At 36.1% G+C, this 18051-nt stretch overlaps 1 protein-coding gene across 1 annotated transcript; it reads left to right on the forward strand.

Annotated features, from left to right (window-relative positions):
- The first annotated feature begins 2854 nt into the window (after positions 1-2854).
- Positions 2855-10937, forward strand: LOC149815899 (Photosystem II reaction center PsbP family protein). The gene is made up of 10 exons (XM_089988250.1): positions 2855-2975; positions 3059-3122; positions 3230-3351; positions 5007-5069; positions 6462-6542; positions 6627-6709; positions 6812-6887; positions 10145-10263; positions 10540-10584; positions 10737-10937. The coding sequence occupies exons 1-10, from the start codon at positions 2903-2905 to the stop codon at positions 10761-10763; spliced, it is 753 nt and encodes a 250-aa protein (XP_089844376.1). The 5' UTR covers positions 2855-2902; the 3' UTR covers positions 10764-10937.
- Positions 10938-18051: the final 7114 nt, after the last annotated feature.

Here is an 18051-nt window from a genome sequence, read left to right on the forward strand (position 1 = left end):
ATCCATTTATCTCAAAATGTTAATTGCTATCATTCATATTACACTGGATTTTAGTTGCGACAGTAATTCAGGCTTGCTTTGCCTAGCTGTTTCGTGTCCTAATTTACAGGCATGCTTAGCTGTGTTGGATCATGTAACATGATCCACTCTTGAACAGGTAAGCGAGCCGAATGAGTCGATCTTCTTGGGTCATCAATGATAAACCCCTGCTTGGGCTCGGCTCCGTGTCACAAGCTGAGCTCATTATGAAGCAAGTTTTATGAGATGATCACAATCAGACACATTTTCTAAAAAAACTGTGTTTTAAAAATTTGGTTATATATAATATGTAAAACAAGCCTATATGAGCCAAGCTGAGTCGAGCTTTTCCTGTTCGTGCTCGGTTCAGATACCTAAACAAGCTGGCTAGTAGCTTGGCTCACCATACCGAATTTTAGAGCTGAGCTGCCCCCGACAAGAAGCTGCTCATCTCGTTTCCCAGCATGCTGGGGTTGGTGGAAAGGGTCAGAAAAGGTGGTGCAGTTTTCTTGAGGCCCATTTATTCTATGGATATATGAACTTTTGATATCTGAAAATTCCACGCTGGCAGGTGTAGGTCTCAGTTTTGTTTTTTTAATCATGGTTGGTGCAAACATCAAACAAAAGGGAGGAAAATGTCTGCGCTGGCATTTATATTTTCCTGATTTATGCCTAAAACCAATACCTAATGGCTCATAATTTCAATACCATTTCGGTCTACCTTTTTCTGGGATCTCATTGAAGCAAATTGTTTTGATCAATTTGGAACATGTAGATGTGATCTAAATCATCAATTTCGTGAAAATCAACATGTGAATCACAAGTGATCTATGTCATCCATTTAGTGAAAACCAACATTTGAATCACTAGAATCTGACTTGCCTACATGATTTTTAGTGATTCAAAAATCAATAGCCAAAAAACATGAAAGTTTTGTGATTTAAAAAATCATATACTTATTTTAGTTTTTTTACAAATTAGCAAATCAGTCCCCGCCTTTCCTGCCTTTAGTTCATAGTAGTCCTCCCGTTAATAAGTCCTACCGATAGGGGTGGCAATCGGGTTGGCGTGTCAGCATACCTCAACCCGACCCGTTTATTAAACTGGTCGGCTGTGGCAAACACTAACCCGACCCATTTAATAAACGGGTAACCCGACATGACCTGCCAACCCGTTTAATAAATGGGTTGGTTGGGAAAACGGGTTGGCGGGTCGGGTTGGTGGTCGGATTGGCCCGCCCGCCTAACCCGTTTATTAAATGGGTCAGCCAGGTTGGCATACCCCCAACCTGAACCCGACCCGTTTAATAAACAGATTAGGCGGGTCGACCCGTTTATTAAACGGGTTGGCTTAAGCCCAACCCGAACCCGCCTAAGAGGCGGGTTGGCGGGTCGTGTCAGGTTTTGCCACCCCTATCTACCGAGCCATGGTTACACTATAACCAATGGTTAAACTCGTGTCAAATGACAAACCTACCCACCATCTAATGCTCTAACCGTCCCCCACCCGTCTTCTCCTACCCCCCCTAACCTTCCCTCATCCCACTTCTCCAACACCCTTAACCCTCCCTCGGCTACACCTGGTTTTCGGCATCAATCCGGTGGCGCTCAGGCACACCTTATTTTGGATGCCTTAACCCTCTTCTCCCTCTTCTTTTTATGATGCCCTAACCCTGTCTCTATTGCCGATCTCTGAGGCAGCAATCCGACATCAATCTGGTGATTCTTAGGCGGCAAATTAGCATCTCTCAGGTGCCATTTCAAGCGGCACTCCATTGGCTCTCAGGTGCTCTTCTTCTCCTAATGCCCTAACCCTCTTCTCACCCATCTTTGCTTGATGCCTTAACCCTCCTCACATGACCAACCAAAGCTCCCAATCATATGCATTTTTTTTATAAAATATACGTGGGTGAGAAGAGGGCTGCTAATCGTCTGTGGTAAGGGCAGAATCGTTGATTTACCTGCCCTTAACTATTTCTGTTAGAGCTCTTGTTAGTCAAGATGAAAGATGATATACATAAGCAACTACAACTTTAGAAGTGCATGCTGGAGAAAAATAGTTTATGAATTAATAGAATAAAAACTAAATATACACCATGCAAGTTGAGTACAAAAGTTAGTGATAACAATATCATTTGAATACAAGAGATGCTTATTTCAATATTTAGGTCTATATTACAACAAAATGAGAGATTTGAATAAGATATCCCTAACAAAATCATTGCTGATTAGGTTAAGTGGAGATAGATTAGTGGCCTGCTATATGATAAAAGAGAACCTTTACGATTGAAAGGATGTTTCTATAAAAGGTTACAAGAAAAGATAAACTTAAAATTAAATATATTAAAATGCACCTAAAAGTTAGACCAATAAAGTTTAAGATGGTTTGGAGAGTTAAGAAAAGAAAAAGATCAATGAAGACTTGAAAGGAGACCGCTAGAGGTGACTTGAAAGATTGTAAAATGATCGAAGTTTTATCTCTACTTAATCAAGAATAAGGAAACATGACTCGTAAAGCCTGTTTCCATCAGAAAATATAACAGGGGTTAACCTGAGGGACTAATTTGCAATGATTGAAAAATACAATGCAATAATCCATTCCTATTGAATTCACATTGCAAAATTCAGATTTGATCAAAACAACTTGCATCCATAAAATTCTAGATGGGGAACCACGTCGCATAATTTTAGTTATACCTTAAACTCAAATTTGAATATGTGGTCGTGTTTGGGTCAAATCGCGAGAGCCGTTTGTGATAAGACCCAATCCGAACCGACCCAGTTACACGATGGTCCACCCACCTTGTTCGACTGTACCTTATCCGATTGGCAAACCATATGAGAGGGTGGAGGGGAAGTAGGTTGATAAGGAGGAGCTAAGCGTGATGGCTGCTGCACCACATTACATGCTGCGCCTGCAAGCAACCCCGACTCCTCTCCACTCCCTCAAAAGAAACGGTCGACAACCCTTACCCCTCAAACTCTGAATTTCTTCTCAACACCACCTCATTTTGTTTTTCCTCTTCTTTCCGCATTTGCAGGAGATTCCGAGTCGAAACATGTGAGGATCGTCAGAAATAAGAATACGAAAACGAACGCATCTCTGTAAGCTTATTTTTCCTTTTATTCCCCCTCCCCACCCTGCAGATGATTCGAGAGAGAGAGATTGATCTCATTTTTTTCCTTTTTCTTCTCTCTCTCTCTCCCCCAAGCGCTTTGGTTAGGGAGGAAGGAGAGGAGAAGACGAGGAGGCGTTTGCTGCTTCAGATCCTCTTCTCTGCGATCCCTTTTGCTTCCGCCGTCGGGCGTGCTTCCGCAGGGCCCCCGATCCAAGGTTTCTCTCTCTCTCTAGTTTTGTTTCTGTACTCTCGGCCTGTCTAAGGCCTGTTTTGAGTTGCCGCCGGGTTCAATGTTTGTTGACCCTTTTCCTAATGTTATGTTTATAGTTCGTCTCTCTCTCTCTCTCTCTCTATATATATATATATATATATATATATATAATTGCTTTCCCTCCGCTGGCCTTTCTGCCAAGAGAGGGACAGCGTAGCCACGTTAACAAAAATTTAAAACGGCAAAATAACGGCAACCAAGTTCCCGTAAAAAATTTAAAACGTCCGTTTCTTCTCAGATTTTTATCTGCAAAATATCGACAAAAGAAAAATTTAGAAATTAGGTAAAATAATGAAATATAAAAAGTTTATAAAAATGAAAAAGACCAATTTTCTGATGATACATGTGTAAATTGTACATATTGCAATAAAAACATGACATTTGCAGAAAAAAATTATGGCAATCTTTTCAAAACTTGGTGACATATTGTACGCTTGAACGGCTGACAGAGACTCATTTCCCATTGATCCTGATCCCAGCATGAACCGAGGACAAGCCCCAAGGGGGGTTGGCATAGTGGGGTGGGGACTTGACCGCTAGTGGGGCCGCCAGGGTTCTTTTATCGGTTGTCTGGAAAAAGAATATTTAGATCAAGTTGGCATTGAGGCTTGTTCTTTGAGGCCAAACACAGCCTGAAGCTAAGCTAATTAGTTTGGGAAACAAGCCAAAACTCTCTTGATTCGGCCTGCAAAGTGCTTGTTCGGACTCATAAAATAAGCTAGATGTTCAGCTCGGGTTGATAACTTATTAAGTATTTTACATCATATAATATAGTGTACAACAAATGGTTGAAGTACTTAGTTTGTAAGGAATGGTTTCAATGATAAAACCTTAGCGGTGAAGAAGTTGGTTTACATACAGTTAAGAGTTACCTGTATGTTTGTTGGGTCACCGGACACATTTTTCACTTCTGAGCTCACCGGACACATTTTTCATTTCTGAGCTCTGAAACAATTTATTTTTTTGTAATCCTATTACTTCCTGCACTGGAATAATACATATATTTTTTGTAAACAAGCCAGCTTTAGATCAGCTGGTTTAGCACGGGTCATTTTTGTGATGAGCTTGAACTCGGCTTGGCTCACCACAAAAATGAGCCAAGCTTCAACACTTCAAGCTCGACTTGTTTGGCTCGTTTACCAGCCGTATTATTCATATTCCAAAATGTGGTGGTGCCAGTAGGCCTATTGGGTGCCAAACCACTGATTGGGATCAATCCAAGTTAAAATCCAACAGGCTTGCAGGAGTCGAGTCTGATCTAGTTTGGCTGGTTTAAGATCTAACCCAAGACTGAACTTTGCGGCAGGTTTTTGTCCACTAGCAGGAGTTTTCCATGCCTAGTCAGGCCTGGATCTGCTCAAGGAAAGATCCAAGTTGAATGTCAAGCACAGAGCCTCACCTATTTTCTGCCTTTTTAAGCTCACAGTATGGATGCTTAACTGATCGGATATTAGGTCATATCCAGCTTATGCGCCATGATTTGTGATCTGTATGCAGTTGCAACATCGTAGATACAATATAATTGAGTTTAGAAAATATTGTAAGAAACATACCAACAATCTGAATTTGCTTGATCAGTTTTCTTTTATGTATTGACAGGTCTTGAACAGTACCGACTTTTCGCAGATGATACAAATAAGTTTTCAATATCGATTCCTCCAGGTAAAACATCACTTGCTCAAGCATCACGTGTTATGTTCCTTCAAATGCACACTAAATTTGCACATTGCTGATATTGCGTAGAAATGTGTTCTAGTAGGCATTTCCCAGAACCATAAGAATTGAGGAAATATTTTGTACTGATGAAGGTACAGAGCTATTGAGTAGAAATCACCTTTATTTCATATTTTGAATTTTTTTTTGTAGATCAGTCCTTATGGAAATGGATTTTGAATCATGTGATTATGACAAATAAGCAAGTTTTTCAAGGGCTTCAAAAAACAACGGTCCACAATGTACCAAAATTTCATTACTTAAAAAATCATATTTTTACATAGAAAAGACACGGTCCAAGGTTGTATCCTTAGTAAAAAAAACCATGCTGAATACATCTACATGGTCAGATTGAGTCGATACAGCTTGCACATATGTAACACGGACTCTTCTAACAGGGCACCGCACCCGCACCCAGGTGGGTGCGACACTTGGACACTGCTTCCTTTGTGTTAGGTGAAGTTAACCACATCGAGGTCCATTTCTCTCCAAAAGTAGATGTAGTTAACCCTAATCAAGTACATTTTTATCTAATATTATATATATAAATACATAAATGCACACACATACACATAGTGTTAACTTAAACTGTTAAAAATTATATATATATACCCTCCCCGCACCCAAGTTTTTTTTAAAGTGCCTCATCTGCACCCGCACCTGCATCTGCACCCGCACCTATGTGACATAGGCTTGCACCTATGATTTCTAGCTCAATAGTTCCATACCTTCATTAGTACAAAATATAAACCCAACCGAATTTGGTTCTCTATGTTCCACCATTATTATGATGCATTGAGAAGTATAGAGTAATCAATATATATGGACACAAACACGATACAAATATGTGATACAAATATGTAATTTTTGTGAAATGGGGATGGATACATTTTTGAATAGTTTTTGTAACAACTGTGTCAGCAAATTTTTTTACATAAAATTATAATTATGATTAAGTAATTCAAATCCTTGAAGTGTAAATGTACAAACTGAGGTTTATAAAAAAATGATTAAGAAGAAACACAAATAAAATCATCACAATTAACAAATGAAAAATAACCAGAAAAAAACAGAGGCTCAAATCCTCACATCTATCTGACATTTACAATGTAGCCCAGCTCCTAGCTCCTCATGTTAAGTTCGATTAATCTTTTGAATTACATATACCTGTATGGTTTTCTATACTGGGATGAATTACATAGACCTGCATGTCGTTTTATGATTTTCTGTATTGGGATGGCAAATTAAGAACAAATCTTTAAAATTTTTGTCGTTATCTCTTTGAAGATTGGGATGCTTACCTTAGCCTTCTGTTACAGAAGCCAGTGTCATTTTGTGCAGATTGGATTGTGGGTCAAGGAGAAGCTACTGGGACTCGAACAATCATTGCATTCTATCCAGAGGGCAACACTAGTTCTAATGGTATTTGTGTTTTGTTGAAAATAGCGGTCTTCTTTGTGTTCGTAGATTCTAAAATTCAAATATCATCTGATGAAATTTGAGCAGTTAGTGTGGTAATTACTGGTCTTAGTCCTGACTATACGAGACTGGAGTCCTTTGGCAATGTTGATGCCTTTGCTGAGAATCTGGTGAGTATAATTTTCTAATGGTATTCTTATTTTATATTTTTCTTTATACAGCACTGCATTGTATCAAACTATCAGCTATTTCTTGACTGAAAGTATCATTAGATTGGTGGCTTGGATAGAAGCTGGCAGAGACCCCCTGGAGTAGCAGCAAAGCTATTAAATTCAAAAGCTAAAAATGGTATGAAACTTGCCATCACATCTCTACTTCGTAAACTATTGACTGTTCAACTAATTTGGACTAATTTGAAAATTTTATATTAATATAGCAGAAAGAACACATTTATCAACAACTACCTTCTCTTCACAGGCATTTTAACAATGTACTAACCACTAAGCAATATTTAAGTGAATTTTTTGATTTGATGAATCATCTCAATTATAGAACTGTTTATCTAAGGCATTCATAAAGTAGTCAAATGAGTTTCGCAAAGAGACACGTCACTGAAAATAGAATTAACATGGTAAATTTCAAAATATACATACCCTCAACTGCAATCAATGGTTATAACATGAACCCCATAGTGCTCGTGATGGTGAACTACATCTTTTTTGTTTCATCCTGGATAGATGTAATTTGAAAGTTAAGTGTTGAGCTAGTTCCTTTTTACTGTTTGCATTTGATGGCGATATTGCATGAGCATCTGCCTACTGCACGGATTAAGTGTTAATGAAAATCTAACTATGGTTGGTAGAGCTATTTAGATACTGCTGGTGTCTTATTACAATTTCAATTTGGAGACGACTGCATGGACAGGTTTCAGCATCCATCACAGTTGAGACACAAACCCTCTCCCCCCCCTTCCACACACACACACGTGTGTGTATATATATATATATATATATATATGTGTGTGTGTGTGTGTGTGTGTGTGTGTGTGTGTGTGTGTGTGTGTGTGTGTGTGTGTGTGTGTGTGTATGAAAAAGGAAATGAAGAACTACTAAGTGATCTTCCATGTGTGAAAGATGGTTAGGAAGGTATAGGTAGAGTTACAAGTATGCTATTGGAGACCTTAAAAAGACATACAGGCATTCAACAGTACCAAGCAACTCATTCTTCATTTCCTTTTTGTGTATATGAAAAAGGAAATGAAGAATGAGTAGCTTGGTACTGTTGAATGCCTGTATGTCTTTTTAAGGTCTCCAATCACATACTTGTAACTCTACCTCTACCTTCCTAACCATCTTTCACACATGGAAGATCACTTAGTAGCATCTTCCCTTCACAAGGGACTGGCATTGACAGTTTTTCCATTAAACAACTGCTTATTCTGATCATCTACAGTACAACCAGTTCGCAAAATCTTCGCCTCTAGATGGCATGTTCACATAAGCCGTAATTTGGTAGGTAAGCTGGGGCACTCCGTAGTCCATACTGGGTGATGCGTGATGAAGAAGCAAAAAATGCTATAAGGTTTCACCAACAGCACTCTGAGCTGAAATATATTAAGCAGTATGATTTCACATAAATCTTCAGCTTCCTTGAGGACTATTGTTGCAAGTTACAACTTGTCCCTTTCCTTTAAAGAAGCATCCCTTGGCACTCCATTGCATACATAAGTGCAAGCCAGTGAATTTTTTCTTTTTCCAAGAAAAAGAAGTTATTAAACCAAAATTAAGGCATGTTGTATAAGCTAGTTTTGGTTGACCCAATGCAAGAAATATCTGAGTCCTCCTACCTATCAAAAGCATAAAGATAGATAATACATGGTTGCTAGAGCAGGAATCAAAATTGGGAAGTAGTAGTTATTTCAAATTTTTGGAGATTCAGAAAGTGGTAAGTGAGCAGTAAGCAGTATGGAGAGGAAACAATATGTGAAATCATGAGTATAGTAATCAAAATTCCTTAGGGAACTGGAATTCCTGAATATAGGAATCAAGATTCCTGGAGATTGAGATTCTAAGTCATGGGAATTGGGATTTTCATGTCGAGGGGATTAGGATTCTGGAGGCAATCGAGATTCCCATGTTATAGGAATAAGAATTCCTGAACATGGGGATCGGGATTCCTAGGACATGGGAATCATGATTTCTGTATTTAAGAATTGAGATGCCTATGCAAGAGAATCACAATTCTCAACTGCTTCTGCTTCATGCTTCATGCTTCATAGGAAGCACGGTTTATATTGGTTCTAAGCATTTCTGATAACTATAACATAATGTTGCAGCTATGGTGAATTAACTCTAGCTCACAATTTGAATTTAAAAAATTTTTAGTCTCTCTACTTCCAAATGAGGCAACATCCTTGGAAAATCCACCAATTCCAAATGCAATACAATTTAGTTCCTCTCCTCCTAGTTGTCTTAGCCAAAATAAGTGCAACTTGTGTATTCCATTAGATAGTAAAAATGTTGTCCTCATTTATATCAAGGGCAATCAAAGTTTCCTTATCTTAACCTGCGTCACATGGATACGACATTGTCATGAGACACGAAACACAATTTCTATGAAATTAAGACACGAGAAGTATTTTGTGAAATATTTAATGTATAAAATAATAAAATGCATTTTTGATATTTTAATATACAAAATATGTTCAAGTAGATTTATTATTGTATGCGTATATGATCCAAATTGTTAAGAAAAACATGAAAATAACTATATAAAGTAATAAAATATAAGTAAAAGTACTAAAAAATACACACCCAGTCTCAAACACGCACTGCATTATGCCACTTTTATGTCACCATATAACGTTGTGTCCCAAGATGTGACACAATTTTACTTGTGCTTGTGACAGATCTGAACGTATGGGGGAAAAAATGTTCGGCTATGATGATTGCTGTCAATACCACTCGATATCAGCATCAAGCAGATGCCTTATTTAGTTATTTGCTATTGCACCCAAACCAAATTTCCAAGAAAATGCATGAGAAGGGACAGTTTAAAAAGATAAAAAATCTCTTCTTTGATCTTTCTGACCAAGTAAACCATTCTCCATGGAGCTTCTTTTTCTTCACTCTATGGTCTGATGGTATGGCATCCATCAATTAATCCCAAGTGTCCTGTTAATCACTAGCCATTTTACAAACAACAATAATTTAAATCACCAAAGATGATCCACATTATCAATATCAGTTGGCTTTAAAATGTTGAAACTCGGTGTTTTTGCCTTTCATGACAAATTCGTTGGTTGGTAACATTCTTGTTACTAAATTGGCTTTAGAATGTTGGTTAATCTGCATTATCAATATAAAAAAATGTTGGTTTTTGCCTTTCATGACAACAATTGTTCTGTTGGTTAGTAACATTCTTGTTACTAAATTGGCTTTAAAATGTTGATTAGTCCATATTATCAAATATCAAATAGCTTTAGTTAGAATGTTGAAACACACTGCTTTTGCCTTTCATCACAGAATTTCTCCTGTTGGTTAGTAGCAATATTGTTTCAACACCTACTTGGTATCATTCTGACTATGCAGCACCTTTCGTGGCAGGGTTATATTACATAGAATATTCCTTGCAAAACCCAGGAGAAAACCTTAGGCATATATATACTGCCTTGGGCATTGGATTTAATGGTTGGTACAACAGACTCTATACAATAACTGGTCAGGTATGTGGATGCTATTGAGCTTTCTTGGATTTGAACATTTACTGTTTCCATCATACCTCTATCTGCTGGAAATAAAAACAAAGAAGAGCATTCACTATCTTATTGACTTGGAATTAATGATCGGAATAATGTAAGATCACTTATTGAACCGAATACTTTACTCCAGTTGGTGGTCCAATATCCCTAAAATAGTTTATTTACTTATGTTGGTGGGTTTCTGTTGCGTCATCCAGAGCAACAAAGTTCATCTAAACCTCAATTTCTTTTTTTTCCCAGTTTTCGGAGGTAGACTCGGAGAAATACGGATCCACAATTGAAAAGGTAAGCTACATACAAAGCAGATAAAAACAAAAAACAGTTCTTTTCTTTAATTTTTCTAAACAATATATCAGTCCCATCTCCCAACTTCACTATAGAAAAAAAAACTAAAAAATGGAAAACCCTATACTCATTTGTGTTTCTTGCTGTTTCAGTCTGTCTTATCATTTAGATTGACCTGAGACATAAGGGCCTCAAAAGCTTATACTGGTGTCAATTCTTCGGCACAAGAAAACAATTTATTCTGGTTTCCTAGTAGTCATATGTGGCAATTGCACCATGTTGCAATTTATTTTTGCTACATAAATGTGTAAACTTTGTTTTATTAAAAGCAAGTAGTAATATCATTTTACTGTAGAATTGCTTGGTAGTGGGCCAGTGTATTATGTTGCATCTAGTAGAAGAACGATCCACTAATTCCTCAAGACTTTGTAAATGTTGCAACTGGTCCCAAATTTTTTCATCTGTTTTTTTGAGTAAAAAGATATATTGATAAGGCTATGTGCTCATGACAGTATTGAAACATTTACAAATGGAAACCGTTTGTCCACCTTATATTTTTAAAACAAGCCCATGTTTTTGAAAAAAAAAGGATTTAAGATCCATCTTTTTGAAGAAATAAACAGAGACCTGAAGCTAATTTGCAAAGTTTGATGCACAACGGATGTGCTGTTTTTTTTTTTAACCCTTGCATTGGAAGATTTGCTTTTATTCTTATGTTACACGAAATTAAATTTGTGATTGTTCACTCACGGCTTAAGTATGACAAATTAATGAGGTAAGGCCCCTATTTTGCTGTTTCTTCCAAACGGTTGGGTGACTTGGGTCTTTAAAGTGACGTTTTTTAAAAAATGAATCTGTTTTTCAAATATTCTTCCTCTAATTTTGCATTCCGTAATAAAAAAATTAAAACTCCCTCTCTCTCCCTAGATTAAAATGAAAAAATTGAAAACAATAGTTGCATAAGAGTTCATGCACCACAGTTTCTACGCTTTTGCTCGTCTCCTTTTTTCCTTAGGACCTTGTAAATATTAAACTCCTAGGGTAAATAAATCATTTTCAAAAGGACAACCACTCTGTTGCCTCGGCCATGTGATGGATTAGTTAACATCAGCAACAAGATACCATAAGATGAATGTCTCTATGGTCATAATAATCATCAAGAGCATCTAATCGTCATCACAAGCGCCTTCAATTTTCTTCGTCGCCATCATCAGTATCATCTCTGTCACCATTGAAATCATGTTGATCATGATAATGATGACTGTTGGAAGTGTGGAGACTGTTTTCTACTTGGACTTGAATGTTATAGTTGCACTAAATTTTTTTAAGGTAGTTTTGTAATTTTACCCTAAAAGCCTGACTACAAGAGTCCCTTTGGCTTCCTCTATTTAAAGAGGGCCAAATCTTAGTATGGTTTGATTTCTTCTTTTGCTTTTTTTCATTTATTTATTTTCTTCGATTCGTCGGTTCTATGCCTATTGTTTTCCAACAACCACCGTGTCAAAATCTTATCTGCTATGGAAGCGTTTGGCCAACTATTCAGGTGAATCCGCCTATACCGATTCTTAAGTGAATCATTTTGAATTGGCTAAAAAAATAATTAAAACATATTATGTGTCAATCATAACATGACACGTGTTAAAACCATTAAAATAATATATTTTTTTAAAATTTTAAGCATTTTTTTTACTCCATTAACATGTGAAAGCTATCTTCTTCTTGACAAAGACACACTGGCCAAATATAAACCCCATTTGCGCATATTGGATTGAGGTTTGCTCTTTCAGTGATGGACTAGAGCCCCCAAAATGCAATCATCCAGAAAAAGTGGGATCCCAGGTGTGGGGTGAGAGAAAAGTAGTATGATGAGACTGAGAAGACATGATCATCTTTGCATACATATAAAATCCTTTCAAAATTGTCCGAGTCCGATCCAGTTTACTCATGTAAATCAGACCACACCTTCGTCCACCCTCTCCACAAGGAAAGGCCATGGTATGTGCAAGGCATGGATAAATACCAGGCACCCACCAGGCTGTATTTAGCCTTAATGAAGGCCACACAGTATGCACCCTTGTCATCGACAACAATTCCCCACCACCATTATTAATATATAGATTAAGGCTATGTTTTTATAAACCTAGCTGTCGAATACCATGGCCATCCCTCAGTTTGGGTAAAGTGAGGTCCACTCCATAAAAAGTGCCTAATGATCTTGTTAAAATGACAACATCCCACCTGCATAAAGTAACAAGACAAGCCACAAAAAGCATACTTGATCATAGCTGCTGGGTGGGCAATAGATAAGTAATGCACCCTCCAAGCCTGAAATCTTATCAATGGCCGTATCCTTGAATTGCTGAGAGGCAGCCCCAAGTATTTTGTAGGTAGAGAACCTAACGAACAACCGAAAATGGTAGAGGTTGCAACGTCCGTAAGCCTATTCGAATTGAAGGAAACCATGGAGCATTTGGACTCGTTTATATGTGAGCCTGACACCAATACAAAGCTCTTAACAATTTGTGGGATGAAGATCAATAGATCATCTACATATTGGAGGATGGTAAAATCTTAACCATGAGAAATAAAATTGGGTTAATGAGGTTGATGTCAACCACCTGCCTAAATAATGCAGCTGGGTCCTAGGCCGCATGTCAAAGAGCAATGGGGATAAATAACACCCTCACAATGCATTTTGAAGTTCTTCGTCGACCTATTCACTTGGACGACAATCTATGCATTGAGAATGAGCTCCTCAATTCATTTGAACCATCTGTTACAGAACAATCTGTTGGGAGAGAGAATCAAAAGCTTTAGAAAAATCAACTTTTTAACATAAAACGAGGATTTTATTAAGATCCGAAGCCGATTCTGACAACATTGGATAGGAGCTTGAGGTGACAGCATTGAACAGCTACTCTTGTCATCAATTAGACTACTCTTGTCATCAATTAGAGCACTCTATCAAATTTAGAAGGCCAAGTGAAGAAAAAATATTCTTATTTTATTCGGAGGAGAATGACAAGCATAATTTGACCTGATTCCCTAAAAATCTTATAATTTTTTTATATTCTTTCGATGTTCAAAATCGTAAATATTTGAAAATGCTAGGACAATTTTATCCTTCACAACTGTAAATTCAGATATTTTTGTGATAAAATTGTACCGCCAATCGAATATGTCCAACGCGCACTTAAATCTACAATCATATGTTTTTTTTTTTGCGAATTTAGACATCATGAACTCACATAAATTTATTTGCGAAATCTCGGTCAAACTGAAACCACCAAAATAGCAAATATCCTACTTTTTCGCATATATTTTATGAAATCACAAAAATATATGTGTGAAACTCCACTTACCACTAAATTCACAATTATTATATTTTTTCGCATATACTTCCTAAAGTTGCATAAATTTATGTGCGAAACTGCACTTACCACCAAATTCATAAATATCTTACTTATTCTCATATATGATGCGGTATCGCATAAATTTATAACATTGTTTCATTTTGCAAAACCCCACTAAATTCACAAATATCTTACTTATTCGCATATACTATACATTCTCGCATAACGTAATTTGTGAATCACTTAATATCGCAAACATAGTGCGAAAGCATGACACATATGCAATATTGCTTAATTGTAGTGAAATATTTTTGGCAACTATTCATCGAAGGCATTTCATCCCTGCTAAACCATCGACCGTGTGTTTTTCCTGTAAGCACAATGTGCCCTTTTGTTTAACAATTGAATCAAACATTGTTCTATTTTGTTTAATGGCTGAATGAAACAGTGTTCACTTTTTTTAAATGCTTTTTAAAATACAAATATGTTTAATTTTTAAAAAGCTTGTTCAATATTTCATGTATTGTTATTGTAGAAAAATTTAACTTTATTTATTAATACAATATGGCCAATAAAATAAAGGCGACCACACCCACATCATTTGAAATTTCTCGTGCACAACAACAAAAGCTAATTGAGAACTATAAACTGGGTAGAGAGGGAGCCACATCCATTGCAAAAAATATGGGTAATTGACATTTTTTGTAAAAATTGTGCCTTCAATAATCACATACAGTTGCGTTCAAGCAATGAGCAACTACAAGTTTTAAAGTGGCCCGTATCTAAGGCAGAATGTGCAAAAAAAGTTAAGCAGTTTGTAAGCACAATCTTGTCTGCACAATCTTGTCTTCCATCCCGGAAGCATGTAAGGAGGAGCATAATGATCAATTAGCTGGCTAAGAGGTTATTGCTAACCTCAATACCTGGATAAATGAAGCTGAAGATGCAGTCACCTGTAGTGGTAGTAATGAGAGGGCAAAAAAAGTACTTGACCAAGGGGATGTGGTTAATATGAACCCTCCTTAAGAAGTAGATGTAAATGAAGGTCATGTGGTTGAATCAGATGCGAACAACAATCAAAAGTTCGATATTACTCTTCATGCGCAGGAGAAAATACATGCTCCGACGAAGAGGTCACAACGGGGAAGAAAGTTTGATGCTCGTGGATAGGTAAAAATCCATTGCAGTTAACTTATTTCATTGATTAAATTGATATATATATATATATATTGTTACTATACATGAATATAGTTTATTAGTTTGTCATACATGTATGAAAAATATAGAAATTCATTGTAATTAACTGATTTCATTGATTAAATTAATATATATATATATATATATATATATTGTTACTATACATGAATGCAATTGATTAGTTTGTTATGTACATGTGCAATATGTAAAAATTCATCACAATTGATTGATTTTATTGATAAATAAATAAATAAATAAATAAATAATATATATATATATATATATATATATATATATATATATATATATATATATATATATATATATATATATATATATATATAGAGAGAGAGAGAGAGAGAGAGAGAGAGAGAGAGAGAGAGAGAGAGAGAGAGAGAGAGATTGGTAGGTGCTTAATGGGTTTTTATGCCCTTTCAATATTTTTTTTGTAGTTTCGACTTGATAAATGTGTTGGGCATGGTCGATTTATGAGCAATCCACACTTGGATCATGTGTTTTTGATAAAAAAATGATATTTTGAGCCTAAAAAATTTATAAAAATCTTAGACCATTGGTTTTTGAACCTTATAAAAATCCATCCATGTGTCATAATCAAACACTTCAAGAGTTGATCCTTATAAAATCAAGTACATAGATCACATTTCTACAGTTAGAATTTAAAAATAAAATGAACAAAAACCTAAAGAACCCATTAAGCACATATCATTAAGCACCTACCCATTACTTTCTATATATATTGCTACTATACATGAATGTAATTGATTAACTTGTCATGTATGTACGCAAAATAAAAAAATTCATTGTAATTGATTGATTTCATTGATTATATATATATATATATAATCACTACTATACATGAATATAATTGATTAGTTTGCCATGTGTGTATGCAAAATATAGAAATCCATTGCAATTAACTGATTTTATTGATTATATATATATATATATATATATTTTGCTACTATATATGAATGAAATTGATTAGTTTGTCATGTATCTATGCAAAATATAGAAATTCATTGCATTTGACTGATTTCATTGATTAAATTGAGATATATGTATTGCTACAATACACGAATGCAATTGATTAGTTTGTCATGCATGTGTGCAAAATATAAAAATTTATTGTAATTGTCTGATTTCATTGATTTTATATATATATATATATATATATTCTAGTATACATGAATTCATTGTAATTAACTGATTTGAGTAAAATTAATTTGGATTGCAAGATTCTCAACCAATTGATTCAGAAGAGCCAACATTATGTGTGCATGGTTTCTACTGGAATCATGCAGACCAATGATTTTTAACACTAACGGAGGAAGCAAAGGAGTTGTTAGATCAAATGTATTTTGGCAAATTCTTTGGAGATCACACTATGAAACTTCAGTCACCCCTTCTTAAAGACTATTGTGCAATTTTGAAATTCGACAACCAACACATTCTAGTTTGGAGATCTTGAGATGATCATCGCATTAGAGGACATGACACAAATAACCAAACTGAAGTGTCATGGGGATTCAGTTAGTGGACAATGGTGAGAAAATTTTAAGTAGTTGTATGATATTTATTTGCAAGCAGATGATGATGCGTTCAAAGTCGATGGGATTAAGTTTTCATAGCTTAGGAGCAATTATGACCTTAGTAAGATGAGAAGGATAAAAGAGAAACTACCATATGTGGAGGAAAAGGTAGTAGTAGGGTGGACAAGACAATGAGACCATTCTTGCTATACTTCTTTGACTTATGCTTATTTATCGACACTGGTGGAAAGTCGATCCATGCATCGTCCATCAAACTGTTGAAAGACCTGGATCATGTCGATCAATACACATGGGGAGCATCCACGCTTGCACACCTGTATGCAAGTTTGAGTAGCACAAAGAGCGAAAGAAAAAACCTTGTCGGGATGTTGGTGTTGTTGGATATATTTATTCCTTCATTATACCTAAACTTTTGATTTATAGCTATTCCATACAGTGTATTAATCTTTGTTAAACATTGTTATGCAGGTTTGGATATGAGAGCACATATCCATTGAAATACCCCAAATGTGTGACGTTACCTATGAATTTTTACGTGCCATAATATGGAGTCGGTCATGCAACAAAGAGGGCCGTGATCGAAGATTGGTGGGTCATCGCATGCCATGTGCCAATTGCGTTGCATCACTTCGCAGGCTAACTAGGCACACATAAGTATTGTTTTTGATATTTTGTATATATTTTTTAATAAATGTATGTATTTAGGCCTAACCATAAAGAAAATATAGGTAAACTAGTGCCCCTATGAAGGCATATTGAAGGAGGAAGAAAATGTCAATGTAGTTGTGGGGGGCTAAGAACATCCCCCAAAAAGACATTTGGATGTACAATATGAATGAAGTTGAGTACCAAATGCCTAGTCGAGTCGTTCGACAATTTGGGTTTGTTAAACAACCAACCAGTTGCCTTTGCTTAGTTAGCAAATTTCTATCACATGCCAAGAACAAAGGATTATCCTATAGTATTCCTCTCTAAACATCAAGACTAGTGCGAGGGTAGCAAAGATATCAGCTTGTTGTTCATAGAACGTGCCATAAATAATGAATTTGTAGCCGCCTAATAGGTTGCTTATTCTTTAATGGAAAAGAGGTCTTTTAGGGAGATAAGAAGGTTGAAGAGAAACACAAAAAGATCGTAAGTGGATCAGAGAGAGCGAGTTAGCTCTTGCACTTGAATAAATTCACATGCTGAATAATATAGTACGTACTCAAGAAGATATGATACATACTCAAGCTAACCTTCTGGAGAATGCAAATAAGGTCATCGAGGAACTACGATCGCAACAATCACAACATCCTCAATCGTAAAAATTCACTTGATTGTTTTTTATTTTTTTTTTTGTATAT

Source organism: Nuphar pumila, chromosome 15 (assembly GCF_984573655.1).
Source record: "Nuphar pumila chromosome 15, dmNupPumi1.hap1.1, whole genome shotgun sequence".
In the NCBI taxonomy this organism is placed as follows: Eukaryota; Viridiplantae; Streptophyta; class Magnoliopsida; order Nymphaeales; family Nymphaeaceae; genus Nuphar; species Nuphar pumila.